Raw genomic sequence first — 21,979 nt, 5'->3', positions numbered from 1 at the left:
GCTAGCCTCACTTCCGGCCCCGCTCCACCGCCCCTGCCCGCCCTTCTGGGCTCTGGCGTGCCTCCAGCGCGCTGTGGGCACCATCTTCGTCCTGTCCCTCCTGCGGGCCCCGGGTACGGGGCCCTGGATTTAGCTTGTGTTGCAGGAAGTTAAATCTGTGGGTGGGGTCTGTGCCCAATTTAAGGCGTGAATCAGCAAACGGGGGTCCTAGCTCCTGTCGGCCGGGCGACCTTCTGCGCGCCCTCCCCGAAGCTGTGTCGTCTTCTGTGGCCGAGTTTTTAAACTTTAGATCGCAACGTGAGTTTAGTGGGCGGTGACTAGCACTTTTTTTCTTCTTTAAGGACCTCAGAGACTCAGTGCAGGATTCGGGCAACCCCTCCTTGCCCCTCCGGTCCACCAACTAATAAACCAAGTGCGGCGGGGTGTTCCCCGTCCGTTCGTTAGGCCGAGTGCAGCCCCAGTTTTGCGCAGGATCAGGACAGCCAGACCCGAGAAGGCAGCGTGGCGTGGCCATCTCCGGGCCCGGGGCCCCTGCCGGGCGGGAAGGGAGCTGGAGGCCCGGTCTGGGCTGAGCTCCCCAGAACAGGCGCAGGCACTGTCGAGCGCACACCTCATGCCGGGGACCGAGCTGGACATGCATTCCCAGGATCTACCCACGAGGGTGCATAAACATCAGTTCTGATGACGGCTGTACGGGAAAGGGCAGAGGGGACCTACTTTAGCCAGGCAAGGGCTGAGGGTGGGACAGTTTCGTTCTGACAGGAAAGCTGAGAATTTGACCCTCCTTGCCTGGAAAGTTTACCTCTGTCCACCTCCACGTGAGGTGAGGGAGCAGGTCAAGTGCCTCTCGGAGCTGTTGAATCGCAGCAGCCCCAACCCCTAGGCCTTTCTCTGCCCTGCCAGCCCCAGGATGGCCTGACTGGTGTTCTCTGAGTACAGCTGAGGCACCCAGCTGACTCCTTGAATGCTGTTACAAGAACAAATCCTGTCCCGTCCCTCCCTCCCTCCCTGAGGTCATCAGCCTCCTTGCTGAAACAATCCCTTATCCAACTGGCTGAGAAACCAGCTTCCGGTAGACAAGGTAGTACAGTGTTTTTGGAGAGCCCACGCAGGCGTGTGAGTGTATCATTTTATTTCCTTATTCTATTTCAACAATGGAGTATATGGCTCCATATGAATAGCTTCAGCTGTCATCCATTTCCCCAACAATTATGCCCTTTGTCTCCAGGTCTCATTCTCTCTCCACTTCTGGGCCTTCAAGTCCTGAGGATCAGTTTCTGATGTGGGACAGGGATACAGCCACCCCTCCCAGGCAGCTGGCAGCAAAACATGAGAGGAAAACAGAAGAGAAGTGGGGCCAACCATGGGGGCATCACACTTCCAGAGCCCAAAACAGGCAAGAATGCTCAGGCAAGAACAGAGGTGCTCCTGAGAATAGTGGGATGGATTCTGAAATTGGGTCCTGAACACCTGGGCTAGGTAGTTGCTATTCAACAGGGAACTATTGCATGGAAGGGGCAACGAGCAGAGCCAGGCAGGCAGCCAGAGGGGTGCGGAGGAAGCAAACTACCCTCACACACACCTCTGGACTGCAGTGTCTCTGGGTGCAGCCACCCACCAGAGGGCCTCTGACCACTGCCACAGCCACAAGCTTGCTTTTTTTTTTTTTTTGGAGACATAGTCTCACTCTGTCACACAGGCGCTGGAGTGTGCACTGGCACAATCTCGGCTGTCTGCTCACTGCAACCTCCACCTCCCGGGTTCAAGTGATTCTCCTGCCTCAGCCTCCCAAATAGCTTGGATTACAGGCGTGCACCACCATGCCCAGCTAATTTTTGTATTTTTAGTAGAGATGGGGTTTTACCATGTAGGCCAGGCTCGTCTCAGAACTCCTGACCTCAAGTGATCCACCCACCTTGGCTGGGATTACAGGTGTGAGCCACTGTGCCCGGCCCCCAAGCTTTCTTTTTTTTTTTGAGACGGAGTCTTGCTCTGTCACCCAGGCTGGAGTGCAGTGGCACGATCTTGGCTCACTGCAGCCTCTGCCTCCCAGGTTCTAGTGATTCTCCTGCCTCAGCCTCCTGGGTAGCTGGGATTACAGGCGCACGCTACCACACCCAGCTAATTTTTGTATTTTTTTAGTAGAGATGGGGTTTCACCATGTTGGCCAGGCTGGTCTTGAACTCCTGACCTCAGGTGATCTGCCCACCTTGGCCTCCCAAAGTGCTGGGATTACAGGCGTGAGCCACTGCACCCGCCATCCAAGCTTTCTTAAGAACATGGCAGTCACACAGACACACACAGTGTGTGTGTGTTGGGCTGAGGATCACTTGAACCAACTGTGCTTGGGCAACTGTCTCCAAAGCACTTGGGGGAAGGACTAGCTCCTTTCTGAGTTCGGTGATGTAGCTTTGGGGACAGGCAAATCTGAGGTCAAATCCTGATTGTATCACTAGCTCTGTGATTCTGGGCATGACTGAATGTCTCTGGCCTCAGTTTCGTTATTTGGAAAGGGAATAGGAATAATAACAGACACCAATACAACATTCACACCAAGCCAGGAGCTGTTTTTGTTGCTTTACATATATTAACTCATTTAAGTCCTTGCTACAACCCTAGGAGGCAGGTACAGGTTGAGTATCCCTTATCCAAAATTCTTGGGACCAGAAGTGTTTTGTATTTCAGATTTTTTTTCAAATTTTGTGATATTTGCCTATAATAATGAGATATGTTGGGGATGAGACCCAAGCCTAAACACAAAATTCATTTGTTTTATATACACTTTGTACACATAGCCAGAAGGTAATTTTTAATTTTTTTGAGATGGAGTCTTGCTCTTGTCGCCCTGGCTGGAGTGCAGTGGCGCAATCTTAACTGACTGCAACCTCCACCTCCCAAGTTCAAGCAGTTCTCCTGTCTCAACCTCCTGAGTAGCTGGGACCACAGGCATGCGCCACCACGGCCAACTAATTTTTGTAATTTTAGTAGAGACGGGGTTTCACCATGTTGGCCAGGCTGGTCTCGAACTCCTGACCTCAGATGATCCACCCACCTTGGCCTCCCAAAGTGCTAGGATTACAGACATGAGCCACGTGTCCGGCCACCTGAAGGTAACTTTATGCAGTGTTTTAAATAATTTTGTTCATGGGCCAGGCACAGTGGCTCATGCCTGTAATCCCAGCACTTGGGAGGCCAAGGCAGGCAGATCACCTGAGCTCAGGAGTTTGAGACAAGCCTGGGCAACATGGTGAAACCCTGTATCTACAAAAATTAGCCAGTCATGCTGGTGTGCACCTGTAGTCTCAGCTGCTCAGAAGGCTGAGGCGGGAGGATCCCTTGGGCCCAGGAGGTGAAGACTACAGTGAGCTATGTTCACACCACTGCACTCCAGCCTGGGTGACAAAGCAAGACACTGTCTTAAAAAATAAATAAATAAAAAGAACGTAAAAAATATAATAATTTTATTCATGAAACAAAATTTTTTGTTTTTTTTCTGGGACAGAGTCATGTTTTGTCGCCCAGGGTGGAGTACAGTGGTGTGATCTTGGCTCACTGCCCTCCGCATCCCGGATTCAAGCGATTCTTGTGCCTCAGCCTCCCGAGTAGCTGGGACTACAGGCACATGCCACACCCAGCTAATTTTGGTATTTTTCATAGAGATGAGGTTTCACCATGTCGGCCAGGCTGGTCTCAAACTCCTGGCCTCAGGCGTGAGCCACCACACTTGGCCTATTCATGAAACAAAGTTTTGGCTACATTTTGACTGCAACTCATCACGTGAAGTCAAGTATGGAATTTTCCACCTGTAGCATCACATCAGCACTCAAAAAGTTTCAGATTTTGGAGCACTTTGGATTTCTAATTTTTGTATTAGGGATGCTCAGCCTGTACTACAAGTACCTTAACACTCCTAGCTGATGTGAGGATTAAATATAATGCATGTAGCCAGGCATGGTGGCTCATGCCTGTAATCCCAGCACTTTGGGAGGCCGAGGCGGGCAGATCGCAAGGTCAGGAGTTCGAGACCAGTCTGTCCAATATGGTGAAACCGTCTCTACTAAAAATACAAAAACAAAACAAAAAAAACCTGGGCGTGGTGGCAGGCACCTGTAGTCCCAGCTACTCGGGAGGCTGAGGCAGGAGAATCGCTTGAACCCGGGAGGCGGAGGTTGCAGTGAGCCAAGATCGTGCCACTGCACTCCAGCCTGGGCGACAGAGGAAGACTCCATCTCAAAAATAAATAAATAAATAAATAAATATATATATATATATATATATATATGTAAAATGCATGTAATGTGCCTGATTTCTGTAGGAACTTAATAACAGGACACGGCATTGTTGTTGTCAACACTGTTAATTGACCCCTGCTTACTTTAGAAGACAAGACTGTAGTGCACCTAGGTCCTGAAGCATGATGCCACAGCTTCTTATGGCCTGGGAGAGCTTGCCCAGGCCAAAACAGGTCAGCCAAAGCCACACCTTGCAGAACATCACCCACCTCTTCATAAGAGAGGACACTGCTACTCCGGTACCGCATGAACTGGCCCAGGAAGAGAAGCCCCAAACACCCAGTGATTTGGCATCTCCTTCATCATAGATGCAACAAAGGATACAGCATGTCCTGCAGGGGTGGCTGGCCTGAGGAGGTGCTAGGGGGAAGGCCCTCCAAGGAGGCCTGCAGGGTCTGGGCCATGCTGTGGTCAGCCAGGTGTCCCATGCTCTGGAGCTGCAGGCAGAAGAGGGCAGGGAAGACAGGCCTCCTCAGTGCCCACTCCACACAGGCCCTAACTGCCTCCATCCTCTGTACTTCCCTCCTCCCATTCCTTGGCTACTGTGGCCAGAGCTCCCACCCTCCAAGAGAAGATGGTCTTGAGGGTCTAGCTTTACAGTGGCTACATGGCCTCCCCTTCCCACCCACCTGTTGGAAGAAGCCATGCAGGGCCTGGAGTGTGGTGTTCGAGAGGGTAGACAGGTCAGCCAAAGCCACACCTTGCAGAACATCACCCACCTCTTCATGAGAGAGGACACTGCTACTCCGGTACCGCATAAACTGGCCCAGGAAGAGAAGCCCCAAACACCCAGTGATTTGGCATCTCCTTCATCATAGACAAGTGCTGTGTCCCAACTTTAGGGGACACTGTCCTGAAGCCCACAGAACCTGCCTGCCTTCAAGGAGCTCAGAGTTAGTGGGCAGAGGTGGGACTGTGTCATGGGGAAGTGGGGTAAGTAAGGCAACCTGTGAGATCCTGAGAGAGCTGGCCCTCCTGACCCCTTTGGCCTTGGCTCCCTCCTCCCCAACCTTGCACTGAACACTCATGGCCAAAATGAACTATGTGTGGCTCCCCTGACATACCACCATGTGCTCTTGTACCTGTTGTTCGTACTTCACTACCTGGAATACCTTTCCTCCTCTCTGCCTGTTAATCTCTCAAGCTACAGCTAAAATGTTACCTTCACTGCTGAGAAGCAATTACTCTTTCCTCTTTGTTCCTACACCAACCACTGATGTACTACTTGTTGATCCACTTCGCTGTCATTCTTAGGCCTGCTGCTTTGTTATTTATTCAAGGGGCACTTACTGTGTGCCCCACAGTTAGCATCTCCTCTACTCTACCACTTGTAGCCTCCTATTTACATTACTAGTTTACTTGTCTGTCGTCCTCTTTAGACTGAGAGACCCTAAAGGCAGAGTATCTGGTTCATTGATACTTAGTTATCTAGCAGACCTGGCATGTGGTAGACAGGCCCTGGTCAACATGTCATGAGAGAAATAGGGGAAAGGGTGTCAGGGTCCCCTGGAGTGAGGAGATACGGGCATTCAGAGGAATTCTTTCAGCAAGTCTCTTGTAGGGCGAAGGCCTGCCGAGCCCTTCCATCTTCTTTGAGGATTAGGGTTACCTAAAGTAAGGAGACCCTGGCCTCTTCAGCACCACCCAGCTCATGACACTCCTCAGACCACAAGATATCCTTTCTGCACTTACCAGGGTCATGAGCCTCAAAATCTCAGGTCTGAGGAAGGAATTATCTCCAGCATCCAAGAGGGTAAACAGCAAAAACCGATTCCAAGGCTGGGAGGCCACGTGGAGAGCTTCAAGAAACACTGGGTTGTTAATGCTTCCAAGGCCTTGCCTTGGGACATTGCTCAAGAAGACCTTCTCCTATTGGCTTAAAAAGGGGCTACCCAGTTAGAGGCAGGGCACCAGACAAGCTGACCCAAGCAGGGTTCTTTCTTCCCTGGGCTTCTAATCCACTTATGTTGACTGGCTTGGTGAAACTATATACGCCATGATTGTGGAAGGCAGGCAGTAAGAAGGGCTCTGCCACTTAAGAGCATTGTGACCTTGGTTGGGCACATCATTTGACCTGTCTGAACCTTATTGATCCCATCTGTATAATGGGCATGACTGCCCTTGCAGTGCTGCTAAAAGAATTAAACAAAACAAGTATGAGTCACACAAGGGGAAGGAAGGCTGGAGCAGGAGGGTGGAAGGGTGTTGCCCCCTCTATCTCTCTCATGGGAACATCAGGTAATGTGGAGAGTTTCTACCGATGTCTGGGCTCCGGGCATCCAGGTAGTCAAGCAAGGCCTCCAGGCAGCCAACACAGGCCTGGGACAATAGAGGGTCCTTCTGCAGGAAAAAAAAAAAAAAAATCAGGTCAGGTTTTGCTACCATTGGTGTTTGGTGCCAACCAAGAAAAAACATTTGGTTTTCAGAGTTACTTGGATTTCAGAATTTCAGATTTGGGATTATAGCCCTGTAGATAATCAAGAAATGTTTGTTGGCTTCATCTCTCACCCTCATACAGAGCACAGTGCTTATACTGTGTGATTTACCTACATTCAAGAGAGTGCTTTGGGCTAGGCACAGTGGCTCACGCCTGTAATCCCAGCACTTTGGGAGGCAAAGGCGCCTGGATCACCTGAGGTCGGGAGTTTGAGACCAGCTTGGTCAACATGGTGAAACCGCATCTCTACTAAAAATACAAAAATTAGCCGGGTGTGGTGGTGCACACCTGTAGTCCCAGCTACTGAGGAGGCTGAGGCAGGAGAATCGCGTGAACCCAGGAGGTGGAGGTTGCGGTGAGCTGAGATTGTACCACTTGCACTCCAGCCTGAGTGACAGAGTGAAACTCCATTGTGGTGGCTCACGCCTGTAATCCCAGCACTTTGGGAGGCCGAGCGGGTGGATCACGAGGTCAGGAGTTCAAGACCAGCCTGGCCAAGATGGTGAAACCCCGTATCTACTAAAAATACAAAAAATTAGCTGGGCGTGGTGGTGGGCGCCTGTAATCCCAGCTACTTGGGAGGCTAAGGCAGATAATTGCTTGAACCCGGGAGCAGAATGAGCCACGATCATGCCACTGCACTCCAGCCTGGGCGACAGAGCAAGACTCCATCTAAAAAAAAAAAAAAAAAAAAAAAAAGAGTGCTTTGTTTCAGAAAAGAAGATGGACTCTGGGCCACACTAAAAGATTTATAGATTACAGACCCTGGAAGAGCCTCACAGTTTACTTAAGCCAGTGGGTTTCAACCCTTTTTTTTTTTAAAGCAACAAGACCTTTCATCAAAATTGTATGCTCTAATAAGCACATGAAAATATTTATCATTAGTCATTAGGGAAATGCAAATTAAAACTACTATGAGGTACCCCTGTACATCTACCAATAGCTAAAGTTAAAAAGACTGACAACACCAAGTGTTGAGGAGAATGTGGAGCAGCTGGCACTCATACATTGCTGGTGGGAAGGTAAAATGGTGCAGCCACTTTGGGAAACAATTTGATGGCTTCTTATAAAGTTAAACACATATTTATCACCCCCATAACCACCCTTATCACTCCAGTGCCCACAGCCCTTCTTCAGAGCCCTCTGCTGCCACTGACCTGCCCCTTCACCCCATGTGACCCAGCATGGTGGACCCTGGACACTCTCTATTCTTATTTCAACTAACACTTTCCTCCACCGTGCTTCCTGGGGGAATAGAGGCTGTTCTCATGTCAGCCTTTTATTTTGCAGATGGAGAACATAAAGATTAGTAAAAAGTGACTTGCTAAACATCTTCAGAGTCAGAGGCTGGGCAGGGGCTTTGACACAGATTCCTGTGACTCTAGATACTATACCTTCCACTGCACTGCACTGGGCCGACCAACTGCTGAAGATGCTGCATAGCTGATCAGCACTCAGTTTGTAGTGCTGGTGCCATCAGGCTGCTTTGGCCCAGAGGTGTCAAGGAGGACCAGCACCCAGAGCCCTAGCTTAGGCTTCACTGTCATTTTTCTCCCTTGACACCAGTTTTTAAAAGTATAGTTTTATCAAGATATAATTCACAAACCATAATACTCATCCTTTAAAGGATATAATTCAGTAGTTTTTATTATATCCACAGAGTTGCACAGCAATGTAATTCCAGAATATTTTCATCACCCCTAAAAAGAAACCCCATACTCAGCAGTCACTCTTCATTCCCCCATCTCTCCACTCAGCCCTAGGCAACTACTAATCTACTTTCTGTCTCCATGAATTTGCCTTTTCCAGACACTTCTCATAAGCAGAATCATAATATGTGCTCTTTTGTATCTGACTTCTTTCACTTAATGTTCTCAAGGTTCATCCATGTTGTAGCATGTGTCAGTACTTCATTCCTTTGTATGGTCAAATAGTATTTCATTGTATGGATATACAATTTGTCCATTCATCAGTTGATGGACATTGGGGTTGTTTCCACTTTTTCATCATTATGAATAGTGCTGCTATGGACATTCAGATACAAGGTTTTGTGTGGACATTCTCCACCTCCTGTCAACACTTGCTATTACCTGTGTTCTTATTTTAGCCACCCTCATGGGTATGAGGGTGGCCTAGCTGTCATCTGCATGTACAGCCTCTTGTTCACCAGTTGCCTTACCTCCAGGCACTCTCCTTGCCCCCATCTTCCCCACTGTGACTGAGAGGGAACTTGCTTTTTTTCTTTTGAGGCAGGTCTCACTCTGTCACCCAGGCTGGAGCTCAGTGGCATGACGACAGCTCACTTTGGCTTCAACCTCCTGGGCTTAGGTGATCCTCCCATCTCAGCCTCCTGAGTAGATGGAACTACAGGCATGTGCCACCACGTCCAGCTAATTTTTTGTATTTTTTATAGAGATAGGGTTGTGCCGTGTTGCCCAGGCTGGTCTGGAACTCATAGACTCAAGCAATCCACCCACCTTGGCCTCCCTGAGTGCTAGGATTACAAGCGTGAGCCATAGTACCCAGCCCGAGAGAGACCTTTCAAACACACAGTCTGATAGATGTCCTTCCACAGTTCGCACAGTGATTCTTAGCCTAGCATATGAGGCATGGCTCAGTTTGGCTCTGCCCAGCTTTTTGTCTCATTTTCTACTTCATCACACCCCACGCCCCAGCATGCACTTTCAGAATATGTGATTTTATACATGCTGTTGTCCTGCTGGAATGCCCTTCCCTCTGCCTAGACACCCTTCAAGGCTGAGTTCAAATGTCACCTTCTCCGTGAAGCCTCCTCTGACTTCCCACACAGGGGGCATTTTTGCCTAAAAGTTTTCAGACCAGGCGTGGTGGCTCACGCCTGTAATCCCAGCACTTCAGGGCTGAGGTGGGCGGATCACAAGGTCAGGAGTTCGAGAACAACCTGGCCAATATGGTGAAACCCTGTCTCCACTAAAAATACAAAATTAGCCAGGAATGGTGGCGGGCACCTGTAGTCCCAGCTGCTCAGGAGGCTGAGGCAGGAGAATCTCTTGAACCCAGGAGGCAGAGGTTGTAGTGAGCCGAGATCGCGCCATTGCACTCCAGCCTGGGTGACAGCGTGAGACTCTGTCTCAGAAAAAAAAAGAAAAAAAGAAGTTTTCAGTTCTGTGGAAGAAGACAATGTAAACCACTATCATATAATAAAATATGATAATGTGATACTCAATTCACAGCTGAATGAACCATTCTGGGAGCTCAAGGGAGAGGGATTTCCTCTATTGCTGGGTTACTGTGGAATAAATATTTGCTGAATGTATGAATCATTGAACAAATGAATGAACAAATGAATAAAAAGCTAGTTTTAAGACCGGGTGTGGTGGCTCACACCTGTAATCCCAGAACTTTGAGATGCCGAGGCAGGCGGATCACTTGAGGCCAGGAGTTTTGAGACCAACCTGGCCAACATGGCGAAACCCTGTCTCTACTAAACATACAAAAAATTAGCCAGGTGTGGTGGCAGGTGCCTGTAATCCCAGCTACTCGGTAGGCTAAGGCACAAGAATCTCTTGAAACTGGAGGCAGAGGTTGCAGTGAGCCGAGATCACGCCACTGCACTCCAGCCTGGACAACAGAATGAGAGTCTGTCTCAAAAAACAAAACAAAAAAACAAACAAACTAGTTTTAAACAACAAACTGGTTGAAGGGAATGAAGGAGGCTTAGCTATAGCCATGAGGTCCTGGACAGTGACAGAGGGGACATTGTGGCTGAACAAAGAAGGCCAGGAAATTTCTCGGGAGTGTGACAGTGAGAGAAAAGAGGAAAAGCCTACTTGGTCCTGTTCACTAGGCAATTATAGGGCAGTCACTGTAAGGCTAAGACAAGCTCCTCAGCAATACCCTCCTATAAGCAGGGTAGGCCCAGCACCTTCTACAGGGGAAGTCATGAGCTTCTCAGGTTGGGTTCCCCTTCCCAGGGACTGTTGAGGACAGAGAGTCAAAAACTACCAGAGAGACAAATACAGGATTCCACTTACATGAGGTCCCTACAGTAGTCAAATTCATAGAGATAGCAAGTAAAATGGTAGATGCCAGGGGCTGGGGGAGGGGACTGGGGAATTGTTTAATGGGTAGAGTTTCAGTTTGGGAAGATGAAAAGATCTAGAGATGGATGATGGTGAAAGTTGCACAACAATGTGAATGTACTTAATGCCACTGACCCATATACTTAAAATGATTAAAATACTAAATTTTATGTTATAGTTTACTACAATTAAAACAAGGCCAGGTGCAGTGACTCACACCTGTAATCCTAACACTTTGTGAGGCCAAAGCCAGAGGATTGCTTGAGCCCAGGAGGTCAAGACCAGCCTAGGCAACATAGTGAGATATCATCTCTACTGAAGTATTTTATTTTATTATTTATTTATTTATTTATTGAGATGGAGTCTTGCTCTGTCACCCAGGCTGGAGTGCACTGGCATGATCTTGGCTCACTGCAACCTCCACCTCCCGGGTTCAAGTGATTCTCCTGCCTTGGCCTCCCAAGTAGCTGGGATTACAGGTGCGCGCCACCACGCCCGGCTAATTTTTTTGTATTTTTAGTGGAGATGGAGTTTCACCATGTTGGCCAGGCTGGCCTCAAATTCCTGACAAGTGATCCGCCCGTCTCAGCCTCCCAAAGTGCTGAGATTACAGGCATGAGCCACCGTGCCTGGCCTTACTACCAATACAAAAGTATTTTAAAATTAGCTGGGCATGGTGGTGTACACCCGTAGTCCCAGCTATTCAGGAGGTTGAGATGGGAGGATCACTTAAGCTCAGCAGGTTAAGGTGGCAGTGAGCCATGATCATGCCACTGCACTCTAGCTCGGGCGACAGCAAGACCCTATCTCAAAAATAAAAATAAACAGTTGCCAGAGGCAGAGTTGAGTGTCACAGGCCAGGGAGACACCTAGGCTCTTGGGCATGAGAGGCGAATGGTGAAAGTGCTATACAATACTTCACTGGTGGCTGGGCACGTTGGCTCACACCTGTAATCCCAGCACTTTGGGAGGCCGAGGTGGGCAGATCACCTGAAGTCGGGAGTTTGAGACCAGCCTGGCCAACATGGTGAAACCGTCTCTACTAAAAATACAAAAATTAGCGAGGCGTGGTGGCACACACCTGTAATCCCAACTACTCAGGAAGCTGAGGCAGAAGAATCGCTTAAACCCAGGAGGTGGAGGCTGCAGTGAGCTGGGATCATACCACTGCACTGCAGCCTGGGTGACAGAGCAAGACTGTCTCAAAAAAAAAAAAAAAAAAAAAAAAAAAAAAAAAAACCACAAACCTCACTGGCACCCCACCCTAGTGTTTAGGCTGTTGGTTTGAAGAAGGCTTTCTCATCACTCAAGGCCCAGTTCAAATGCTACCTCTCCTGTGCAGCCTTCCAATACAGGTTGAGGCTGGGCACGCCTGTAATCCCAGCACTTTGGGATGCCGAGGCGGGTGGATCACTTGAGGTCACGAGTTCGAGACCAGCCTGGCCAACATGGTGAAACCTCATGTCTACTAAAAATACAAAATTAGCCAGGCATTGTGGTGCATACCTGTAGTCGCAGGTACATGGGAGGCTGAGGCAGGAGAATCACTTAACTCAGGAGGCAGAGGTTGCAGTGAGCTGGGATTGCACCACTGCACTCCAGCCTGGGCGACAAAGCGAGACTCCATCTCAAAAACAAACAAATACTGGTTGAGTATCTGTAATTAAAAATCTGAAATCTGAAATATTCCAAAATCCAAAACTTTTGAGCACCAACATGATGCTCAAAGCAGATGTTTATTGGGCATTTCAGATTTTGGACTTTTGTATTAGGAATGCTCTACTGCTAATAGGTCATTTTGGTATTAGATGTAGCTATTTGTGTTTCCTATAATCTGTGAGTGCCTAAATGGCTGAGATCATGTAATGTTAATTTCTGTGGTTTTCATCCATTCAACAAACATTCCCAGATGCCAATTTTGTGCCAAGCTCTGTGCTGGGTATTGGGAAATCATTCCCCCCACACCTCCTGTTCTGAATCTTAAAACAGGAACATCAGCGCTTTTAGAAACATTAGGGAGAAAGCATTTCCCTAACTGGCCCTCCTCACCCAAGGAAGGTTTTATCTAGCAGGCAAGACACTAGCTTAAGATCTACTGTGCCATCAGGGCAGGATTAAGGTATTAGAGATTATGCTCCCATGAACTTAAACTCTTAAGATCCTGGCCAGCTGGCTAAGTGTCCATAATGCAAACACAGTTTTTCCCGCCTGTGGTTCCTGGTCTGGCAAAAAGGAGGGTGTTTTAAAAAGCTCATTTTGGACAGATATGATTAAGCAAGTATAATAAAATGTTATTAGTAGAATCTAGGTGTTGGGTGTATGAATGTTCACTGTAAAATTCTCTCATTGCTGTAAGTTTGAAAAACTGCAGGAAAAAAAGCCCATTCTGTTCCAGAGTCCCAGCCAATATTCTACTATGATGTTTACCAGCAATAAAGCTGATGTTTTGGTTCTCATCTGATTCCTGAATTATAAATTAGCTTTAAACCCACAAGGGGAAGGACACACAAAGATTAACCAGACTCAGACTCTGCCCTTGAGTATATCACAGCCTGGCTAGAGGAAGAGTGATATGAAAATGGAAACTTGAAACAGAGAGCTAAGTGCTATAATAGGATAGATGTTTGATTCCTAAAGAGCACAGAGCCTCGTGCATGGATGTGCCACAGGACAAGACTCAGCAACCGCTAACTCAGCATAGGGCCCACTCCTGGGACATCTTCCTGGGGCCCCCAGTATCCTTCATAGGCCATGACATTGGGTCAGGGCTCGGGATATGATGGCTACATAAACACTGATCTACAAGTGTCTCCTAAGCCATAAAACACAAATCCCTTGGAGGTAGACATGCTTTTGCTTGCCCTAGATCCCCTCCTTCTTCTGGTAGCAGTTTTCCCGTGGGGAACCATCCCTCTCTTGGGTTCAGTCCACCTGGGCTATGGAGAGCTGACCACATGCCGTGGCCTCCAGGAGAGGGCACTGACGCAAGCCAGGCCAATCAGGGCATCCCACGCCCCAGCCATGGTGACTGGTATATTACCCAAGCCAGCCTAATGAGACTCAATTCTGGGAACTATAAGGAAAGAGGAATCTTTTTTCCCTAGAGGATATAGGCTAGGAGCTACTGCTGGTCATCCTACTATCTCATAGAAATAAAGCTGACAGTGAGGAATATAAAGCCAACAGATGGAAAGAGTCTGATGACCTTGTCTGAGCTTCTGGGATCCAGCTGTGCCTGAAGCCAGTATTGACCCCAGGACTTCTCAGTTATAAGCCAAATTGAGTTTTGTTTCTGTCACTGTAGCTTTAAAAGTCTCACCCAGGCAGAGAATTGGTGGCTTATGCCTGTAATCCTAGCACTTTTGGAGGCCAAGGTAAGAGGATCACTTGAGGCCAGGAGTTCGAGACCAGCCTGGGAATATAGCAAGACCCCATCTGTATTTAAAAAATAACAACAGGCCGGGTGTGGTGGCTCATTCCTGTAATCCCAGCACTTTGAGAGGCTGAGGCGGGTGGATCACCTGAGGTCAGGAGTTCGAGACCAGCCTGACCAATATGAGGAAACCCCGTCTCTACTAAAAATACAAAAATTAGCCAGGCATGGTGGCATGCACCTGTAATCCCAGCTACTCGGGAGGCTGAGACAGGAGAATCACTTGGACCTGGGAGGCGGAGGTTGCAGTGAGCCAAGATTGCACCATTGCACTCCAGCCTAGGCAACAAGAGCGAAACTCTGTCTCAAAAATAAATAAATAAATAGGCCGAGCGCGGTGGCTCACACCTGTAATCCCAGCACTTTGGGAGGCCGAGGTGGGAGGATCATGAAGTCAGGAGATCAAGACCATCCTGGCTAACACAGTGAAACCCTGGCTCTACTAAAAATACAAAAAATTAGCCGGGCGTGGTGGCGGGTGCCTGTAGTCCCAGCTACTCGGGAGGCTGAGGCAGGAGAATGGCGTGAACCCGGGAGGCAGAGTTCGCAGTGACTCGAGATCACGCCACTGCACGCCAGCCTGGGCAACAGAGCTAGACTCCATCTAAAAAAATAATAAAAATAAATAAATAAATAAAATAAAAATGCCGGGCGCGGTGGCTCACGCCTGTAATCCCAGCACTTTTGGAGGTGGAGGCAGGCGGATCAAGAGGTCAAGAGATTGAGACCATCCTGGCCAACATGGTGAAACCCCGTCTCTACTAAAAATACGAAAATTAGCCAGGCGTGGTGGCAGGCACCTGTAGTCCCAGCTACCTGGGAGGCTAAGGCAGGAGAATTGCTTGAACCTGGGAGGTGGAGGTTGCAGTGAGCCAAGATCGCACCACTGCACTCCAGCCTGGACAACAAGAGCGAAACTCTGTCTCAAAAAATAAATAAATAAATAAATAAATAAAATAAAATAAAATAAAAATAATAGAAATAATTTTTTTTTAAAAAGTCTTACTCAATCCACCCTCCAAGCCATGGTAGGAATATCAGGCTCTTGACAGGCAGCCACCCCTTCCTGCTATTGTCCTGGGAGAAGCAAGCCCCACTCAGCAAGGTCCTTACCTGCACCAAGAGGTTCTGCAGCCCAATGACCAGGGACCGGACTTGTGATGTTCGCAGTGGAGCTAGGACAGTATCCTCGGTGGCTGGCAGTGGCTGGGCCCCTGAGGGCACCAGGGCTACCAGGGCAGAGGAAAAGCTTTGTCGCAGGGCTGTCCGCAGGAAGCATACGATGGCAGCTGGAAGCAGGAGATTCCTTACACTCAGTTCCTATCTCCTTCCCACCTCCCACCCAGCTCTGTCACAGGATGGGAGACAATGAAGATGAGACAATTATGGAGTGACCATAGGCTGGTCAGGGTACTGGTCTTATCTGAAAACCTAGGGAAAAAGCTTTTCTTCTGCTGGAGACTTGTGGACCCATACCTGAGAGTAGTGCAGCCTTTTTCTTTGGAAAGCTGAGAGCCTTCAATACTTGGTCCATTTCCACAGAGAGTGTCTGGTGAACCTGGCAGAGCACAGGGTAAAGGGCTAACCCCCATGTTCTGGAAGCCTGGGTAGAAAATAACCTGCCTGAAAATCTCTTCTATCACCTCCCCCCACATATCCACTGCATCAAAAGGGGACGGAGGAGGCCACACAGAGTCCTCCAAGCTGCACCAGCCCTGGCTTCAGGAGCATGAGGAGAATCAAGTCTGAACCTGGAGAACTCTTTTTCTTCCAAATCTCCCCCATCCTCACTGGCCTCCTCCATCAGACAGCCTTCTCTGGCATCATCTGTGGTTCAGTCTCTCTGGCTCTGTTCACTATACACCTAACTCAGAAGATCTGGAGTCAGACAGGCCAAATCAAAATCCTGGCTCTCAGGTCAGGTACAGTGGCTTACACCTGTAATCCCAGCACTTTGGGTGGCTGAGGTGAGAGGATTCATTGAGCCCAGGAGTTCGAGACCAGCCTGGACAACATGGCGAAACCCCATCTCTAGAAGAAAATACAAAAACATTAGCTGGGCATGGTAGCATGTGTCTGTAGTTCTTGCTACTCAGGAGGCTGAGGTGAGATAATCACTTAAGCCGGGAGGCCAAGGCTGCAGTGAGCTGGGATACTGCCACTGCACTCCAGCCTGGACGACAGATTCCATTTCTTTAAAAAATAAAATAAAATCCTGGCTTTGCTACCTGTCGGCTGTATGGCCTTGGGCAAGTTACTGCACCTCTCTCAGCATGCCTTACTTTCTCATCTATGAAATTAAGACAAGCCGGGCACAGTGGCTCATGCCTGTAATCCCAGCACTTCGGGATGCCAAGGTAGGCAGATCACCTGAGGTCAGGAGTTCAAGACCAGCCTGACCAACTTGGAGAAACCCCGCCTCTATTAAAAATACAAAATTAGCTGGGTGTGGTGGCGGATGCCTGTAATCCCAGCTACTAGGGAGGCTGAGGCAGGAGAATTGCTTGAACCCAGGAGGCAGAGGTTGTGGTGAGCCGAGATCGCACCATTGCACTCCAGCCTGGGCAACTAGAGCAAAACTTTGTCTGAAAAAATAAAATAACAGGGAACTCTGTGTATGTGTGTCGGGGGTGGTGGGGGGGTGTTATATGGGAACTCTCTACTACCTGCACCATTTTTCTATAAATCTAAAACTGTCCTAAAAATGAAGTCTATTAATAATAAACAAAACAGACAAAAAAAGGTATGGCGATGTGAAGGAGCACAGCTGACTGGGAGAAGCACAAATGCCTGGCCAGAGGACAGGGAAGGTGGGTGGGAATGGCAGAAAGTAAGGCTGCAGAGGGCCAGGCCTAGAGGAGGACAAAAAGGCTGCTGAAGAAGCTTGGGCAGAAAGGGTGTGAGGACAGACTGTGGCTGCAATGAGAGGACATGCAGAGGAGGGAAGAGGCGGGTGGCCAGGAGATTGTAACTAGGTCACATTAGTGGGGAGGACGAATGATCAGGCCTGAGTTAGGGCACTGGAGGTAGCTAGGAGCAGGTAATTGCCTAGGTGTGAGCTGAGGGCCAGGACAGAGCCAAGGACAAAACGCAAGTTTTCTCCTAGGCAGGTGACTGCAGACAGCTGGATGAGCCCAGCAGCCTCACACGGAAAATTAGGAAAGGTTTCTGTCCTAAACCAACCACAGGCAACAACCTGCAGGATTTGCCAGAGCATAGATTTGTCACAGCTTGTTGCCCCTCTAAATGCCACAGTTTAAAACTCATGTCACTTCTGTGTGCCCATCACTAGATTGGCACAGTATTGGGCACAGTGTGAGGATACCACAGAGGCTAGCAGATGGTTTCCATGAGAAGTAGCCCACAGAGGAGCTCACGCAGGGCACTGTGATGACAAGGCCCTACAAGAGGGAGGGGCTGAGGGGAAGGAGGTGCTCTGTGGATAAGTCCACTGCTCTTCTCTTCCCTGCATCACCTTCTCGAACAGTAATAATGACAGTTAACCATGTGTGGCATTCCACAGCTTGCCATGCTGCACTTCAAGGTCGCAGGCTGGCTTCTGCCTCCCCGTCTGGTCTGTTCTGCTCCATTCATTCCTCACCTTCTCATCACACAGAGCACCTCACCACTCCCCAAATATACAGAGCATGTCCTGAATTTGTGCAGCTTCATGCCTTTGCTTATATTGTTCTCTCCACCTGGAATGCCTTTCCCCACTATCTTTGCTGAGTACAATCTTATCCTTAAAGACTACAAGTTCCCTAAGGGTAGGACACGTGCTATATTCATTTTTTATTCCTCTGTGCCAAGAATAGAGCCTGGAGTGTAGGTAAACCTTATGTGTTAAGTGGATTAATATAAAACAACCTCACAACAATCCTGAGATGTTTTCCCCATTTTGTAGGTAAGGATACTGAGCTCAGAAAGGGTAAATACCTTGCCGAGGTCACACAGCTAATAAGCCCCCAGAGCTGGGACCAGAACTCAAGATCTTCAGCACTCATTTGAGTGCCACCCCATGCCTCAAAGCCACAGGAGTTAAAGACTAACCTGCAAACTGCCATTGTGCTGCTGGGCAGAGAAGGAGGCAGTGAGCAGCCAGGCAGAGCAGAGGAGTGCAGTCCTGGGAGAATCTGCCTTTGCCAAGGTGAGGGCCAGCATCTTCTCCAGAAGCTCCATCAGGCCTGTGCTGCTCAGGAGCACTGCAGCAGCTGCAGGGGGTGGGCAAGGCAGGGCCCACAGGAGTTACAGAGGAGCTTCAGCTAAGTGCCACCATGGTGCTTAGCACCTGATGGGGGCTTCACAAACAGAGGATCATTCTGAGGCTCTAAGGGTCCCAGCTTCATAACAGAAGCTCAGGTTATTAGAGCCAGAAAGGACCTTATGACCACCAGCCACACACACAACCCTATTTGTTTTTTTAAGATGAAAAAGTTGAGGTAGAGAGGACCACAGACTGCCCAGCACTCTTCACTGTCCCAGCCCGGGCCCCTGCACCTCTTTTCTGACTGCTGGGTGTGGTCTGATGAAGGCTCCAATACAGGAAGTTGAAGGAGGGCTGCAGGATGTCCACGTCAGTGGGGCTGCACGTCCCACACAGCTTGCTTACTGCAAGAGATGAGAGTCCCCAGGCAGCCTGTCGCAAAACACTCACACTTGTCACAGGTGGTAGCCTGCGACTGGCTATTTCAGATGTCAGTCTTGGGGAGCAAGCACAAACTAAGTATCCCTGATATTACAACCGATGGAAAGAAACACAGTGACAAACCTTAAGGCACATTCACACCCTCCATCTAGACAAACATCAGGCAAGCAGCCTGCAGCTGCACATCACAGAAAGACTTTAGGATTTCAAAGGGATCCATCCTTTGAACATCGTCACCACCTTCCCAAGGGAACTTTAACGGTCGAATGAAGTGCAGTTCCCTGCACTTGCCACATCCCCTCTCTCACATCACTTCATTTAGCTAACTCCTCTAGTCCCCGTCAGCAATCAAGATTCAGCTCAGGCCTGCGCGTGGCTTATGCCTGTAATCCCAACACTTTGGGAGGCAGAGGCAGGCAGATTGCTTGAGCCCAGGAGTTCAAGACCAACCTGGGCAATGTGGTGAGACCCCGTCTCTCCACAAAAAAATACAAAAAATTAGCTGGGCATGGTGGCACACACTGGTAGTCCCAGCTACTCGGGAGGCTGAGGTGGAAGGATCACCTGAGTCCGAGAGGTAAAGGCTGCAGTGAGCAGTTATCATGCTATTATACTTCAACCTGGGTGACAGAGTGAGACCCTGTCTCAAAAAAAAAAAAAAAAAAAAAAAAAAAGATTCAGCTCAAAGTTCATCTCCCCCTTGAAGCCTTCCTTAACCTCTCAAGGCAAGATTAGATGCTGCTTCTGCATTCTCCCAGGCCTCATCAGTGCAACATTACACTGTAGATATCTATAGAACATATCCCTTTACTCTTGGGAACTCCCACTTCCCATCTCCCTATCCTCATCCTAATATGAAACCTACCTACAGCTCCATTCACTTTTTGGCAGCCACATCACACCCTGACTTCTGTGCTCACCCAGACAAGCAGGTCTCAGCTCCCTCCCACACCAGTACCTCCACCCCGAACCACAGTCCTCTACTCTCTGCTCTCATATAGAAGTGCTCAAGGATTATATGTAAAAGTCCTATTACATTTCATGTGTGGGTTTCAGCCTGTTACTCCCTGTCAGAGGCTCTTTTGAAGGCTGAGTTTGTCACACACAGATCTCCCTCCTAGCTTAGCGTCAGCCTTGATTTCACAGACAGGCTGGTGATGACTGGCACGAGGCTGAGGCCATCTGCAATGTGTCTCCATTGGCCTTTTTTTGAATCTGACACTGATGTTCTCATGAGGTGGACTGGGCTCCAGGCAGGGAAGATGCCCCATCTTCACCTGTGGCTAGAGGACCTGCGGGGTCCACAGACACTGAAGACATGTCATTTTTCCTATTCATTTCAACCTTCCCTCAGCAAATCTTCCTGCAGGTGCTGCCTATGAAGTGATGGCAGCATTATGAGTTGAGAAACTGAGGTTTGGGGTGTGGGTAAGAAAAAAGCCTGGAGAACTGTGTACTGGATCATCAGATCTGAGTCAATTGTAGGATGAGATGGAGAGCTGACCTTGTGCCAGGAAAAAAGGAATCTGCATGGATAGCATCTGTTGAAGGCCTACTGTGTGTCAAGCACTGTGTGACATTCTCTATCTAACTAGATAAGTATTCCTTATCTTAACAACTAGATAAGTATTCCCTATCTTAACCCTAGGTTAGGAAAGTACTACTACTTCACCTATGAGGAAACTAAGACTCACAGAGACTAGATGATTGCTAGTGACTAAGCTGAGACTCAAACCCAGGCCTTCCTGACTCTAGAGCTTGTGCCTGTCATACAGATTTGTTTGTCTTAGAGACGAGGTCTCACTCCATTGCTCAGGCTGGGTGCAGTGGTGAGATCATAGCTCACTGCAGCCTTGACATCCTGGGCTCAAGCAGTCCTCCCGCCTCGGCCTTTCCAAGTAGCTGGGACTATATATAGGTCTGCATCACCATGCACAGCTAATTATTCGTATTTTTTTTTTTGTAGAGACAGGGTTTCACCATGTTGCCAAGGCTGGTCTTGAACTCCTGAGCTCAAACGACATGCTGCCTCAGCCTCCCAAAGTGCTAAGATTATAGGCGTGAGCCACTAGGCCTGACCATTTGTAGAGGCAGGATCTTGCTATGTTGCCCGGGCTGGTCTTGGACTCCTGGCTTCAGACAATCCTCCTGCCTCAAACACCCAAAGTGCTGGGATTACAGGCATGAGCACCCCCCTGGCCTCATAATACTGATTTTTTGCAGAGGTAGGGTGTCTCCCAAACATTCCCAGAGAACAAGCAGAGAAAGCCCTGAGCGGTCCTTTAGCAAGAAAACCGTAGGGACAAACTGACCTACTAGCTTCTTCCAAAGGGATGAAAGAGTAGAAGAAAGAACACCAGCCTACTTAGTGAGCACCCACTGCACGTCCAGCCCTGGGCCCTTGGGTGCTATCTCAAGCAGCCAGGGCACCTTGGTGAAGGAGCTTCATGGCCACGCTGTCCAGTTCTTGCTCTGACACATTCCTGAGCTGCATCAGGGAGAGGAGGCTCAGCAGCAATGGTAGGTTCCCCGAGGCTGTGAAGAACAAGGAGGACTGGGCAGGAAGCCTGATGCTCAGATCACCTGAAGGTCAGACACCCTGCCCTGCATTAATGGACCTTAATAACAGGTTCAAAGTTTTTTGTTTCCTAAGGGGTGAGGTGTTTTGTTGGGATTTACTCCTATTTCTTCATTCAGAACAGGCGTAACTGATATACTAAGTGCCAGACATAGGTTGGTACCAGGAATTATTCATTATTTCATTTAATCCCACTAAATAATTATTCATTAATCCCACTAAATAATTATTCATTATTTCATTTAATCCCACTAAAAAAAATGTGAAGCATGGATTGTTATACCTATTTTGCACTTACAAAATTGAGGCTCAGAGAGGCTGAGTGACTTCTCCAAGGGCCCACAGCCAGAAAGTGGCAGGACGCTGTGGTCTGAATGTTTGTGTTCCTCCAAAATTCATGTTGAAATCTTAACCCCCAATGTAATAGTATTAAGAAGTGAGGCCTTTGGTAGATGACTGAATCATGAGGGTAGAATCTTCATGAATGGGATGAGTGGCCTTTTGAAAGAAATTGCGAGGAGCTCCCTCCCTCA

General features: G+C 48.7%; 1 protein-coding gene across 1 annotated transcript in view; it reads right to left on the bottom strand.

The window, feature by feature from the left end:
* Positions 1-1,082: 1,082 nt before the first annotated feature.
* MEI1 (meiotic double-stranded break formation protein 1) overlaps positions 1,083-21,979 on the bottom strand; it is a 97,904-nt gene continuing 77,007 nt past the window's right edge. Inside the window, exons 22-31 of the mRNA XM_024239875.3 lie at positions 21,299-21,403; positions 18,721-18,831; positions 18,274-18,434; positions 15,700-15,781; positions 15,337-15,512; positions 6,551-6,632; positions 5,985-6,091; positions 4,922-5,053; positions 4,617-4,729; positions 1,083-1,316 (exon numbers count right to left, since the gene is read on the bottom strand). Coding sequence (XP_024095643.3) covers positions 1,271-1,316; positions 4,617-4,729; positions 4,922-5,053; positions 5,985-6,091; positions 6,551-6,632; positions 15,337-15,512; positions 15,700-15,781; positions 18,274-18,434; positions 18,721-18,831; positions 21,299-21,403 — 1,115 coding nt within the window. The 3' untranslated portion in view covers positions 1,083-1,270. The remainder of the gene's footprint in view (positions 1,317-4,616; positions 4,730-4,921; positions 5,054-5,984; positions 6,092-6,550; positions 6,633-15,336; positions 15,513-15,699; positions 15,782-18,273; positions 18,435-18,720; positions 18,832-21,298; positions 21,404-21,979) is intronic.

The sequence above is a fragment of the Pongo abelii genome, chromosome 23 (assembly GCF_028885655.2).
Source record: "Pongo abelii isolate AG06213 chromosome 23, NHGRI_mPonAbe1-v2.0_pri, whole genome shotgun sequence".
Taxonomy (NCBI): domain Eukaryota; kingdom Metazoa; phylum Chordata; class Mammalia; order Primates; family Hominidae; genus Pongo; species Pongo abelii.
The sequence above is the reverse complement of the archived record's forward strand: the minus strand, read 5'-3'. Positions and strand labels throughout refer to the sequence as shown.